The sequence below is a fragment of the Caenorhabditis elegans genome, chromosome X (genome assembly GCF_000002985.6).
Source record: "Caenorhabditis elegans chromosome X".
Taxonomy (NCBI): Eukaryota; Metazoa; Nematoda; class Chromadorea; order Rhabditida; family Rhabditidae; genus Caenorhabditis; species Caenorhabditis elegans.
This window is the reverse complement of record NC_003284.9, coordinates 3,713,929-3,729,051: the sequence shown is the minus strand read 5'-3', so window position 1 is coordinate 3,729,051 and position 15,123 is coordinate 3,713,929. Positions and strand designations below refer to the sequence as shown.

At 33.8% G+C, this 15,123-nt stretch overlaps 2 protein-coding genes across 2 annotated transcripts; both read right to left on the bottom strand.

Annotated features, from left to right (window-relative positions):
- Positions 1–605: 605 nt before the first annotated feature.
- nlp-1 (Neuropeptide-like protein 1) lies at positions 606–1,478 on the bottom strand. Its single transcript, NM_076239.6, has 4 exons — positions 1,343–1,478; positions 1,099–1,296; positions 875–1,033; positions 606–822 (listed from the first exon to the last, which is right to left on the bottom strand). Exons 1-4 carry the CDS (start codon positions 1,457–1,459, stop codon positions 766–768), a joined length of 531 nt encoding a protein of 176 aa, NP_508640.1. The 5' UTR covers positions 1,460–1,478; the 3' UTR covers positions 606–765.
- A 9,007-nt stretch (positions 1,479–10,485) lies between these two features.
- C01C4.2 (uncharacterized protein) lies at positions 10,486–13,955 on the bottom strand (the record flags this gene model as incomplete). The annotated part of the gene is made up of 12 exons (NM_001373264.1): positions 10,486–10,845; positions 11,263–11,345; positions 11,400–11,512; positions 11,624–11,784; positions 12,387–12,634; positions 12,685–12,774; positions 12,822–12,897; positions 12,946–13,072; positions 13,120–13,206; positions 13,256–13,351; positions 13,724–13,865; positions 13,911–13,955. 12 exons carry the CDS (start codon positions 13,953–13,955, stop codon positions 10,752–10,754), a joined length of 1,362 nt encoding a protein of 453 aa, NP_001359815.1. The 3' UTR covers positions 10,486–10,751.
- Between the last annotated feature and the right edge of the window lie 1,168 nt (positions 13,956–15,123).

Sequence of the window (15,123 nt, the reverse complement as noted above, 5' to 3'; positions counted from 1 at the left end):
GATAACTAATCCTGTTAGGAAGATGCTTTTTTGCTGTGGATATTCTGATTAAAAGTGGACTACGGCATGTGAGAAAATAATATTAAAAAAAATTCCTATATTGACCAAATTAATAAAAATTTTGAAAAATGTTTTTAGTCAAAATTGGTTAAAACTGAATTTGCTAAAATTTTTTAAAGTCTTCGTTCAAAAAATCGAAATTTCGTCCAGTTTTGGGTTCAATTAATGAAGTGTGTAATATTCATACTGAAACATTGCAGGGTTAGAATATTTGGCAGTGATTCAGATTTCTCAAAAAAATGCGCAAATCAGGTCGACCATTTTTTTTACAAGAAAAAAATATTTCCAAAATTAAATTTTGTTGGGATACTTGTTCATTTTTAGCATAATTTGAATGGCTTTAAATTATTTTCTCACAGGTCTAATATTCACCAAGATATCAGACATTAGTCTTATGTTAGAGAACAATGCAAAAAATTGTAGCGGCAGCATGATACCTGAGCCAGTCAGAAGTTTTCGTTATAATCCTAAAATCCAGTTTTGGAGCATCAGTTGCGGAACATTTACTGATAATTGTATTCTTTGGAAAGGTCTATAAGCTTATTGAACGGCAATTTTTGTAACATTTTATTAGCTAAAAGATCTTCGATGTATTTCCCATACAATCAATTTATTGCACAAAAACGATTTTATGGAAAGAGTGTTATCATATTTGGGACTAAGAAGAAGCAATTGGGATGAAAGTAGCTTGATGTTCGCTGGAGTTTAACGACGTCCCAATCCGACAAAGTAGTTCCGAGCGTCCAAGTTGTACCCGACTGTCTGAAAAAAAAATGGAATATTAGGGGAATGTTGATGATCGGATTCTGCGTACACTTCTCTTTCCAAAGCTCATTCGAAAGCTGTTTGGATCCAAGTTGACTCGTTTTCCAAACGACATGCGGAACGCATTGGCATCCATACGTTTTTGCTCAGGGAGTGAAAAGTCATCATTCACGTACTCGACCTGATCATCGGCGGCTTGATGAGCATCCTGGAAAAAGAGCAACTAGACACCAGCACTAATTAGGGTCGCAATGAAAGACGACGACAACGTACCGAGCGTTTTCCAAACGACATGCGAAAAGCGTTGGCGTCCATGCGCTTCATCTCCTCAAATTTGGTGTCGTCGTAGAGCTTGTCGGATGTCGCTTTGTCTTCCTTATTAGCTTGCTCATTCTGCTCGGCTGATCGTTTCCCGAAGGACATTCTGAAAGCGTTTGGATCCATTCGTTTTGCCTCTGCTGGATTGGATACCTGAAGCTAATTTTCATGAAATGTTTCAAAAAAAAGTCAAACTTACGCTACGTTTGCCAAACGACATGCGGAAAGCATTTGCGTCCATTCGTTTTGGTAGGAGATCGGCATGGGAAACAGCAGCTATCACAAGAAGACATGCCAGCACGAATGTGGCTTTCATCGTTGCCTCAAGTTGATGTCTGAAATGTCAGGAAATATATGAAAAGTACAATTTAGGGAAAACATAAAACCATGCGAAATCGTGGAAGGCGGGGCTTATGAGTGTTGAGAAATTGACAATTTTTTGCAATTTTAGAGGAGAAAAAATGGGCTGGACTTTTGAGTGGTTTCTAAGAAATAACCTTTTTTTTTGAAAATATAGGGCCGTTGGGAAATGCAAGACAAAACTGAACAACTGAACTACGGTTTCTTGGTGTTCGTGCATGACGAAAATGGGACAGAGGAAAAAATTTAAACACTTCCGGAAAGAAAAACATTGAACGTAATACGGTAAGAATCAAAAGTCTGAAAGCGTTTTCTTCCGGGAATTGCCAAAGCCAATCAAATGTATACCAAAAGTTATATGTTTTATGGGATGAGATTGGGCGAAAGGTTGAGCTAACAACACTTTCGAGACTTGTGTTGTAATCAAAAACAGGATTAAGGGGTTTTGAAAGGTTGATGTTTGATTTGTTGCACCTTATCCAAAATGCTCTGGGTACGCACAATTCTGCCACACAGGCCACAAAAAATGGAGCTAGAAAGAAATGAATATGTAAACAAAGGGTGGAGCACAATGTTTCAAATGCCGGATTATTCGGGACTCATTGAATTCGAAATCAGAATTTATAAATATGTGTGAAATCATGGAACTTGGAATTTGTAACTAAGGGATATGCTAATATCGCCAAGTCATTGTCTCCGCTTGGTTTTCTAATGATATGAGCGGAAGTGGGAAATGACGTGTAGTGAAAAATTATAGAAATTATCGAGGGAGGTGAAAAAGTGTATTTTTGACATCTCAAATCACGATTTTCATTCAAAAGTGCTCTATTACAATTATGACTCTTAATGATCATGAATAAATGAGTAATACTTAGAATAACATGAGTAACAAAAAACAATTGATCATTCGCTTATTTCGCGCTTTGGGAATACTTGAATATGAGTGAAGAAGATGAAACTAATTGGAATTTTTACATAGGTTGTCACAAAGAAAGTGTGATCTTCCCAAAGACCAAATCCGGTTAATAATTAAGGGTATTTCTTATTTTTCTTCCTGGATCCTTTGAGTAGACAATTCTTGAGAGCGGCATCATTTACCAGTCTAAAATTCCAAAATTGCATGCTTTACTATTTTGAATTCAGATGAATATTGAATGGAGGAAAGTAGCAAGTCAAAATGTGCAACATTCAATTTTTCATGGCTAGGTTAGTACAAAGTATTATAGTTTTCAATTTTTCAAAATTTAAAAATTTCAAATTATTTTTTCGAAAAGTTAAAAAAAAAGATATTTGCCATTTTTTGGAAGTCGCCAAATAAAAATCAAAAAAAATTTCTTTTGAATTTTATGATCTACGTATGTTTCAAGTAATAATATTAAAACATTGTAGGGATTTGAATATGCAACATGGCTATAGTTTTTTTTTTCAAAAAATGGAAAAAAAACTGAGTATTTCCGACTGTCAATAAAAATTTTTCAAAACACTTTTTCTATGAAATTTGGTAATTTTTGCACCATAGTAAAAAATGTAAAACATAGCATTCAAAACCGAGTAATAGATTAATCCGATTACTCAACATAGATTTGAAGAAAAATTGTGGTGGATTCACCAAGAAAGGTGTCACGTGTTTAAGCTATCACATTCAGCAATGAGTCAGTGACCCAAAATTGTAGCAGTAATATAGAAAATGATTGGATATAATACAAACAGGAGGAGAGTAATGTAATTGATTTCCGTTCCCATATTATAGAACAAATCAAACACACCTTCTCCAGGCTAGCAGCAATAGACAACTGATAGAAGAAAACAATCATGGCACAGAGACTGAGATGATGTGAGGAGGAGCATTAAAGTTTTTTGGGAGATTATTCATTATGGCTAATCCAATGAAATGTCCTTTGAGGTGGCAACTTGGCTAATGGATCAAATGACGTGTGAGTCAAACAAAATTGGCTAATAGAGATGAGAATCAGAAATGAAGAATATTAGAGGCTGGCACTTGTGAATAATGTTGGATAAAACAAAGCTGGAATAAAGCTTTGAAGGGACGGGGGGCACACAAAAACTGATGAGTTAATCTTCTCTATTGTGTGTGTTTGATCTCCCGGAGTTTGTGCCACTAGATCAGATAATTGTAATAAATTCAGACAGAAATCGTCATCCTTAAACTAAACGCGCAACAAAATGAAATAGGTTCCAAAAAGTTGCTGTCAAAACCAGCAAGCACTCCATCAGGAAGAACGAAAACCACATTATTAAAGGTGTCAAAGTCCACCTCGTGACTGATAGATCCCTCCCGGACATTCGAATATTTTGATGAAAGAAGAACTAGAGCTCGAGTAAAAAAGTGAAAAGTAAAAAGTAAAAAGTAAAAAGTTAGAAAATTGCAGTGAGCACAACTCGGCAGTAGTGGCACATCGTCTTTGATAAAAAAGAAAATGGATATTCATGACGTGATAGGAAAATTAAAGACACTTTGAAGAATCCAAATTCAGATAAAAGAAGCTGATTGCAGTTTTTTTACACAATATCGCACAAAATCGTGATGATTAGTCATGAGTTTGAAATTGTGGGTTGGTGAATTAAGGAAGGGGGTGGTGATATAAGAAACGTGGGAAAAATAGCAACACATCGCTTCAAACTTTGGAAGTTTGAATTTTGAAAGTAGAAAGTTTAATGGAACAATTTGCTAGAACAAAGTAGTGTACTAGCTATTTTATTTCTATATAAATTGTTGAGTAGAGCTATTTTTCAAGTGAATTATGTTCCACTTAAAATTTTGGAAAAATGTTCAAATTTTGAAGGTTTTCTTTTACTATTTTGTGAATACTTTGAATTTTCTCAAAGTAGTGAAATTCTGGTACGAAAGTTTCATTTAAAATTGGCGAACTAACTTTCAGAAAGTGAAGTTGCGCCATTGTGGTACCTGGCTAAATTATTTTATAACCGTTACAATAATCAAAAACTCAAGTAAAACTTTTTGATTTTTTTTTCACGTTTAATTACAGTTATAAAGTAGCAATTATCTAGTTTCCACACAACATAATTTTATTTTTGAATTCGACCAACCAATTTTTTCTTAGATTTTCATATTTTAATTATTCGTTGTATGTAAACATTCTGCGCCCAGATTTTTTTTCAAAAGTTTGACATTTCTCCAAATTTTCCACCGAAAATTTTGAAAAATTTTAGAAATTTTAAAAACGCTGAATTACAGTATTTGGGAATATGCATGACTATTATGTTTTGACAGTTAATGTGGGGAGTACCGGTCTCAATTGAATTTTGGTTGCACGATGCACCATCTTCAACAAAAGCACACTACTAACAACACTGCAACGTACGCATTGCGAATGTTTTTACTCAAACATAAAAATTGATAATTTCAAATCACAAATTTTCAAATAGTGGCACAATTGCCAAAAAGTCCAAGCTTTAAAAAACAAGTTGGCTGCAGGAGAACACGATTAGAGAAAAAAAACACTTTTGGAGGTGAGTCGCTGATGACCAGTCGAATTAGAATGATGGACCTTGGGAAGTCCCACTTGACTTTTCTGCCAAGCAGCCTCTAATAAATGCCGAGTGTACAGACTCCGCCCCTTTTTCGCGTTTTTTCGCGTTTTTTTTGGCTTGCGAAAAAATGTCACACTACGTTTTCATTCACAACTCCTGAACCGTGTGACTTCATGCTCTAATATTTGAAATCCTACTAGAAATATTTTGCCCCATGGTGGAGCAGAAAACGGCACTAAGTTCGGAGCAAAATTGAGCCCAGGGCGGCTTTCCCCAGTTTGAAAAAATTTTTTGTTGCTCTTTTTACCCCCAAAAAAGCATGTTTTAATTGAATTAAAATTCGGGTTTTGCTCGGTTTTGTTCCAAATTTCTGTGCAAGATACTACTCCGAGAGACTGATTTTTTGAAAAAAAGTTTGAGTTTATAAGTGCAAAAGGAAAAAAGTTGTGATAAAACAAAAGGCCAAAAAATGACATTTTGCCAAAAAAAATTTTTTTCCGAAAAAGTAGTTTTTCGTCTTTATCTCAAGTTCTACTTCATCTTTTTTGATATTTTTTTTGTTTACCCCACGTACAAAAGTACGCTGAACACGATTTTTAACTCAGAATTAAGAAAAGTTTTATGAGTCGGCCGAGCAAGACGAATAAGTGCCACATTTTGCACACTTTCCCATTTTCGCGAATCTACTTTTTCAATCATAACTCGGTCAGTTTTCAAGTTTTCTTAGTTTTCCAAAAATTGACGTGTAGGTCTCATCAAGACGCATCGAGACATATAAAATTTGTAAAAAGTTCAGTGGGAAAATTTTTCAAGAAAAAAATAATTCAAAAATTTAGTATTGGGGGGAGTGGTTTCCTGGGTCTCCTGAACATTTTTTCCACTAAAGTTTTGCGGAATGTATTTTTGATTCATAGTTTTTGATTTTATTTAATGGAAGATGAAGTTTCGTCGCATTAGAAATACTCTGCCAAGAGATATTATTTTTATTAATTTTCAGGCCAAAACTTGTTTTTTTTCTATATATCTGTCTGTGTACAAGATATAGCCCTCAACTGTACGTCTCCTTTTTGGGAAATCAATAATGAGTACAATCCTGTAATAAAATTTTCAAAAATTCGTTTTCCCGCTGACATATCAGTAATAAACGGTTTTCGAACGTCTTCCCCAAATAGTAATAATTGAAGAAAGCGGAATCGAAAGACGACTTCCTCCAGAAAATTTTCTTCCCTACATCCCAGTTTGAGGTGTCTCCTGCATGGCCGAGTGGTTAGTGCGTATGACTGCAGAAATTTTGGTAGTTGGTTCAATTCTACCAAGTGATAAATTTTTTTGTTTTTTTGTGAGTAATCGGGATTCGAATAGAAATACTCGATTTTATACAAAATATGGGTACGTCTCCCCTAATATAAAGCCTCCTCAAACTTCAATCAATCAAAACTCAGCTTTAACTGATTCATCGGGTGCATCTGTTTTTGGTCAAACCGAACTCAAAAATCAATAAGACTCCCATTGACCTACTGAAATTTTCACAAACCCTCTAACAGGTTCGAGGCGAAGCCGAGAACCTACGCCCGGCAAGGGGACTCGCCTTACACCCCCTACAACTGGCGGGCCCGCAGGGCCCGCTAGTCTCGGCTCGTTTTCGCATTTCCCTTTTATCCTTTTTTTTTCGAGAAACAATACAGACTTTTCTTGAAAGTAATAAAATGGAAGGAGAGCTCATTTTTCTTTCACTTCAAAATAGGGTACATTTAGGAAATTAGTTTTTTTGGGTTTTTTGAGTCCTATTTTTGCTGCTCATTTTCAAAGATGAAAAAAGGACAGAACGATGATGAGGAAGAAGTTGAGTTCACAAAGAGCAAAAGTTGAAGAAAACCAGAAATTCTCAAAATAGTAGGTTTGAACAAAGACGCGGAAGGGCGGGGGAATAAATAATTACATTATTCAAACGTGAATTCCTCCAGGTTCCTGTTTTGCTCAATTGAGATCTCTTCTTTGAGGTTTCAGAGAAAACAAAACTACCGGAAATCAGATCTGTGTTTGGATAGTTGAACAATAGGGAACAATTCGGTTAAGAAAAAAGTGATCTCATTCCCGGTTACTCACAATTCGTATGTCTGATGACCGCTCAACGCTAAGAGAACAATAAGGCCAGAACTTCGAGCTTGTTGGGTAGACCTCTAATCTATTCAGTGGTAGACCGGATTTGATAGGGGGACAAAGTTTATTGAACAATCATTCTCATTTGGAGGGAATAGAAAAACATAAATTGAATTCAAACAAAACAAAAAGGAAATGAAATCGAATGCAAACTCGTTTAAATACAAGTACTCTATTTTAAGCACTCAACTTTTGTTGTTTTCTTTTTTGCGCAGAGTCTTTAACTTATTATTTTGCTTGTATGCTATTCGAAAAATCAAAAACAATCAAGACGGGGTTCGAGCGAACGCTGGAATAATGCAGTACAATTTTTTTCTCAAATTATTTTCAGCTGCTCTTTGTTTTTCAGGAACATTTACAAGTCTGATGAGAACTTGAACGTAAAGTTTAAAAACAATACAGGATGAGTTTTCGAATAGTACAAGAGAATAAGAATTGGAAACGGAATAGCAAAAAAAACCACTCCTATAATGTCAAAATGACCAAATATTATTATAAAATGAAGCTATTTAAAAATTTCGGAATATTTTTATTGACAGTCAAAAAGTGGCCAAAACGTAGCTTTTGCCATTTTTTGAAAAAAAAAACTGTCACACTTATATTTTATATATTTCCCCACTGGCGCTGCTCCACCTTTGAAGTTATCGATATTGTAATTTAAAATAATTCTGACTAAATTCACAATAGAAATGTTATGGCTTCATTTTCAAAATAACTTGCATTAGGTGTATTTTTCTAAAATGTGGTCTTCTTTGGAATTTGACTCTGTAGTTTGGTTTCATATAGATTTTGATTAAAAAAAATGGTTCCTTAAACTGGAAACACTGAGGAACTTCGGGTAGAATCGAATATCCGAAAAAAAATTCTCACCAACTTGTCAGTTTTGTTTTCATTTTTCGACATGTTTGGTAATGCGTGTGTTGGCGAGCGCATGTCTCCGTATATCACAACAATTTGGAGAAAAGCTTTCATCTTCACGCACATTCACCCAACTTTTTCTTTATATGGCTAGTTGTCAAAATAATCGGTGCCCAAGGGAGCACACAGTTAAGACTAGAAGAAAACCATTTTAGGAAGAAAAAAAACAATACCCTAAGCCACGAAGAAAGGACATACGTGGGCGGTTTTTCAAAAAATACAAAAATCGAAAACTTGACAATGCCGAAAACATAGAACAACGTTTGCTGTAAAGGGCCTTCAGTTTTTTAATTTCCTAATTTTGCGTATTTGGTTAGTGGTGCGTGCATCGTGAATCCACAATACTAGTATGTGAGGTTTTTAATACAGTTAGTCCTTAAGACAGCACAACTAATATGGACGTGAAGTCTGTGATACAGTGAATGCATACTTCACGTCTTTTAATACGTATACTTTACTAATACTTTACTCAATATTTTTAAACTAATAGTAAGAACAATTATTTTCAAAACGTATACCAAAGTTTTCAAATGCAATCCGAATATTTACATATCAAACCACATCGTGTCTTTTTCAGAATTCTCAATTGCAGAAAAAATCCCGTCATTTTTGTTTTTCTCCCCCATTCAAATTTCAGATAACTTTAGGCCAACCATAAATTATTACAAACTTCACAACGTCTTGTGAAGTTCTCAGAAAAAAACGGATGAAGTGTGTAGAAAACAAAAATATATGTTGCACTTGAAAACTCGAAAAAACAGTGTTCTATCATAAAACAAAATCCTAAAATAACTCCAAAACGCGCTTGACGTCAAGTTGGGAATGTGCAAGTTTCAAGAGGATTAAGCCCACATTTATCAATGTATACATGAGACAATAAGCATGGGACAAGGAAAATGCTGAATGTAAGCTTTAAGTGAAATCTAGGGACAAATGGAGGAAACATTTCATGGAAAATAGAAAACAACCCACGCACAACACAACATGGCCATTCACGTTCAAAAGTAGATTCTTTAAAATTTTGGAAAACTCGCTGAAAAGCTTTTGCGTGATTTCGTTTCCGAAGCAATGCAAAGAATAATGGTCAGCTAAGGAGAAGAGAGCGAAAGATAGCAATACTTTACTCCTCCTCCCACACTTACTGAACTTTTTGAAAGGATCACAGACGAAAGGTTCTATATAATTCGATTTTTTTGATAAGATTTGCTACTTTCTTTCTGAAATCAAAAAAAGGAAACAATCAGAGCATACCTCTAGGTGTTGATAAATTTTTTCAATTTGATTAAAGATTTGAAGAAAAAAATTGAGTACATTAAGGTAAATGTTTATAAAACATTCAAACATAACTGATATCACAGTTTGAATGAGCTAGTTTTGAGGTTTCTGAACTTTCATCCTTCAAATATGTTTGGGTTTGGAACTACTACTTTATTCAGTTCTGTCACGTTTTGTGAGTAGGCAAAAGTTTTCAAAGCTTCAAAATTGAGAACATTCTTACACATTAGGAATTAAAAGTAACGGTTCTGGGTATGTTGAACGTAGAGCAATTTATCTTCCTTCATTGCATATTTACTCGTTCATACGTTATTTCGTTGATTGACGTACCTTTTAAGCAGATAGGCCAATTTTTGTATTTTTTGGTCATCTATCGACTTTAAATGTACCTTAATCGGTGAAATAAATTGAAACAAACAACCAAAATATGCAATAAAGTATGATAGAAATATACTTCTTATGGATTCTAAAATCCTTAATATCTGAGAGTGAAACACGCTAATGTCCAAGATAAATCGAATTTACAGTATAGCTTTTACAGCATGTAGCCAAACATTTGAAAAATTTGGATATTTGCAGAATTTCAAGTGTTCTGTTCAACAACGGCAATATTGATAATAAAAACATAGTTAACATATAAAAATAGTTGAAAAACAATGTATATATTCAATTCTAAATTTGAGACAATAATATTGCAATAGAAGTAGCTAATGCAAATGCATTTTTATAATATTTTGCAAAATGCTATTCTGGTAGAGAATAAAATACTAATATGAACATTCAAAGTTTGTAAACTGCATCAGCGTTTAGTTTTGTTTTTAAATAAAGATTGCCTGTGCCGTAAAACGACAATTACAAAATAAGCCATTACCATTACTTCCCAGCGATTAATTTTTTTTGAAACAAGCAGTCCAGTGACAAAACACTCGTCAATGGTTTCTGATTAAAAATATGCGTCTCTCAATCATCACAAAAAAAACAACTACTGCACATTTCCATGTAATTGACACATTCAATTCACACGTTTTTTGGTTTTAATCTTTGGAAGAAACCAGCTTTATTTTCTAGCAAAAATTCAAACCAGATAACAAGAAACAAAAAAAAAGGAGAAGAAGAACTTTGTGAAATTGTGAAGTGATGGTGCTCATCCGGTATGAGAGAATCGTCATCAAACGCAGATTTACCTTTATTTCAAAATCTGATTTCCGGACTGACGAGCATTCTATTGTTAGACATCAAATTTTCAAAGAACACGAAAGCTTCAAGATAAAGGTTGAACGCATTTAAAAAACGAATTTGTGACAAAAAAATTGAAAACAAGCTTGATATCATGATGCGAGATGCTTTAATCTTATAACAAAAGGCTTGAAAGTTCAAGATTCCTATTTTGGCATATGCTTGCAAAACTCGGCGGATGTATATTCTTCCGAGTTGAAATACTTGGTTTTTAGGTGTCGTAGTAATGATCCATCGTCTCTGAAATTGTGTGTTTCGTTTTATGAATACTAAAAGTTATTTTTTGCTAAACGAAAAAAAAACAATACTATTTGCTTGAAAATTTCGGTCTGGCCTCTTTTTTCTTTATTAGTTTTTCTTTCAAATTGAAAAGCACTATTTTATTCACTAACTAGGTATTATTTGCCTCGCCTCATAATGGGAACTCACTTGAGGTCTATCCCTTCTTCCCTTTCTACTAGTTCTTTGCGGAATCTCAACGATTTCAGTTAAAAATAAGAGAATTTTTAATCCGTGTTCTTTACCTAGAAGTTAGGCGCAAACATTCAAAATTTTCGAAAAGTAAAGTATTCGAAAACACTATGAAAAATTAATCTAAGATTTAGTGAGCCAATATTCAGAATTCTACTTTTCTCTAAACATTCAGTGATAACATACTCAGGGAGCTTCTGGAAATTTTGTAGTAATGGCGTCTCATTGTTCGAATTGTAGAGATTCGATGGGCTCCGAGAAAAAACTTGCTGAAAATAAAATTTATTAGAACATTTAAAGATCTTTTGAATTTCATGACTAACTGGAATATCTTTGTGCTCAACAGGCAGACTTGGCATTTGATCATTGAAAATTTTCTCAGCTTTTTGTAGAGCTTCAGAACGCGGAGTGTATGAAAGAACGTTTGCTGCTTGATCTTCAAAAGTGTTCTTTCATTATTTAATCCGAACCATCATCACATCATTGTTTAAGATCATTTAAGAGCTTGAGATTAAGCCTAAGAAGTCTTTCATGTATTTCAACTTACTGCGATTATCAAGAACCAGCAAATAGTTGTTGCCAACTGTGACAATTTCACTTTTATGTTCGATTATAGTTCCTATGATTGAGTTTGGGGAGGGATATGTCGGGTAGAAAATTGGTGGAGTTGATGGAGAACGAATTGTATTGGGGGTGGACGGCAGTGTTCTGAAATCATCAACAATTGTTTGAAGTAATAATCAAAAATTGTTTAAAGTAAAACTGTTCACAAATTATATTGATTTTTTTGAAATCACAGTCAATATTATACCTCAAAATGAAACTTCTTACCTTTATACCCAAATTGACCACTTGTACCTAAACATAAAAGACAAAAGTGCTTCAAAACTTTTGAAAAGTTTAAATTTCATTTGTAAAGTTGGAAATATGCCAAGCATGAACAAAGACTATGTACTTTCGATTTTCTTTCATCGGGACATTTACACATTATTATTTCAAAAATCTATTATAGATGTCTTATCACCAGGACTCCTCACAGTTCAGTTTGAAACGGCCTTTTAAAACAAATGTATAGTAGTAGGCGCCGCGCTTAGAGTATTTTTTTTTTAATTTTGATAAAAAAAGCACACAAGGAAACATTTCAACATCTGGAACATTTACTTTTAAAGTAACTTTTTAAGCGCATGAGTTTCATTGTAAAAATTTTGAAGTTTTAAAAAATATTTCAAATGCAACCCCGAAAAAATTCCAAACCACTTTTTTGCATTTTTATCAAATCATCTATTATACTTTTGGTAACCTAAACTTGCCTCGGTAACTTTTTCCTTATGTTTCTTAAGGTGTCCGTTGGTTCTGTTTGTACATGAGTTGACTTTTTGACAAGCTTTTCTTTTGCTGCTCTCGCTTCTTCTTCTTCTTCTTTACACCTATACTCAATAAATTTCGACATCTCGACATATCCAGTATTATTACTGTATGATACTCGAAATCGATTTGTCAGTGCGTCTGCGTAGTTTGCTTCGGCCAGTCCAAGACTACGGCACAAATTTCTATTTACCTGAAAAATATGTAGAACTTCAAAACCTTTCAGATTTTTGAATTCTCCACCTCAAATGATATTTTTCTATATGCTCCAACATACGCGCAAAGTTTTGGCTTCATGTAATGAAGAACATTCAACGCTGGAGCAGCGTTTACCTGCAATAATGGTGTTTTGAAATAATCAAATGTAATTGAATGGCAACCATCATGTTTTTCACTTTTGCAATCAAAATGTATTCAAACGTCAGATGACCGGAAACTTTTTTGAAAAATGACATTCTGTAAAAACACAATTATTTCGACTTCTGTGAACGAATAAAAACATACTTTGTTACAATATGTGGCAAGGGCATTCTCGTGCTCAACATTCTAGCACCAGACCATGTTTTCCAAGATGTTGTGAATTTGGGGGTATGCATGTGTTCCATGGTGTTGTACGCAAATATTACATAACCTTAAACAAGTGTATCAGAAGAATGTGACTATAAAAAATATATTTACCATTCAGATTGGTTTTCGTTTCAAAGTCAGGTAGTAGCTGAAGCTCTGTGGAGTTGCGTGAAATTGTCTGGACACTTTTGTAAAATCCTGTGCGAAGTTAAAATAGTTGATTAATACATAACAAGTTTTAAGTTACCACAAGTTTTTTGGTCCTTTTCTGAAGTAATAAGCCCATTGGTTAATAAGCTAGTTTCTCCTCTAGCAAACACGATGTCTATATGCGGATAAGCATCTGAAGTTATGATTTTTTGATAATTTAAAAAATAGCAGGACTTCGAAAATTCATTCCTGGAGACAGCGTCTTAATTGCACAAATTAAAATTTAAAGGAGTGAATAAAAGATTTCAAAGCTAAGGGTTGTATCCTAAAGTCAATCACACCAAAACTTCAAAAATATGTAGCTGAAAACCAAGTAGATTTTGAGATTATACTATTTTCAAAAATATATATGTTTTGTAAAAAACTTAACCGATGTACATAGATTAACATATAACATGAAACTATACATCCAACATCAAAGTTTCAGCTAACCATGTTGATATTAACAAAATATTAATTTATTTAGATTTTGAGAAAATTGACGAATAGTTTTAAGATAACTTACATCCTCTTTCAATACATTTCAGCTTTTTCACTGCAATCCTTTCAAGTGTTGGATTATCTAACCGTAGTGAAAATGGAAAATTAATGCTATCACATTGCTCTTCACTTTCCATCAAACTGATATGTATATACGTAGGCAGATTCTGGTGTAATCATTAGTTGATTTATAACTTACAATCTTGACTTACCAAACTGTCGTGCGGACGAAAATGATCTGGAGATGATGCGAACATTGTGACAGTGGAAAATTGAAACAGTGACAATAACCGCACTTCGAACTTCTGTTAAATCAATCAGGCAAACGGGTCGGCGGTGTGGAGCCCGCGAAGCGTAAAAATGCGACGCTCACAAACAAGGACAATTTGGTTTTGTCTTTTTGGCAATCATATCCGTTTCACATCCAAAAGTGACGGGACTCTAGCAAGCAAAATAGATAGGAAGTAAAAAAAGACAGCGGCATGAAAATTAAACATCCAACAATTGATGTGCATATAAAACGTGACCGCCAAAGTGCGTTGGAATATAGTTCGATCTAATTTGAGTAAAGCAATAACTTTAAAACTGGCCCAAGAAATCAACTTAAAGAACTATAAATTGATGTCTGTCACAAGTATTTTCTACAAACTGCAAAATTGTTCCCTCAGAAACGCTAGATTTTCCAATAATTAAAAAAATTTTAGGGGCGATTTCTATAGTTGAAAATTAAAAAATTTTTTTTTTTCGGAATTTTGAGTTGACTGAATGAAACAATCCAGCTGAAATAAATGTTTGTCTCAAGTATTTCCCAAAAAATTTGAAAATGGTTGAATCAAAAACGCTAGATTTTCCATTAATTTAAAAACAATTTTTTAGGTGAGATTTCTATAGTTGAAAATTAAAAAATGATTTTTTTTTCGAAATTTGAGTTGACTGAATAAAACAATCTAGTTGAAATGAATGTTTGTCTCAAGTATTTTTTTGTTTCATTCGGTCAACTCAAATTTCCTAAAAAAATCATTTTTTAATTTCCAACTATAGAAATCGCACTTAAAAAATAGTTTTTAAATTATTGGAAAATCTAGAATTTTTGATGGAACAATTTTACTTTTTTGGATCAAATTTTTTTTTATTTTACGAATTTAAAGGAAAAATGAAATCTACAAATTGCAATATTTTTTTAACATGCAGTAGAAAGTAGGCCTGTTCGACCCGCGATCAACTTGTGGGTCGGGTTCGCGGCCCATTGGAGATAGATAGGTAATATTGGAGCTAAATGGGAAACTTTGAAGCTACATGAGTAAGTGTGAAGCTACATGGAAGATTTAGGGGCTACATGGAGAGTTTTGAAGCTACATGGGAAACTGTGGATCTGCATGGGATCTTTTGGAGCTACATGGGAAACTATGTAGCTACATTGGTAAT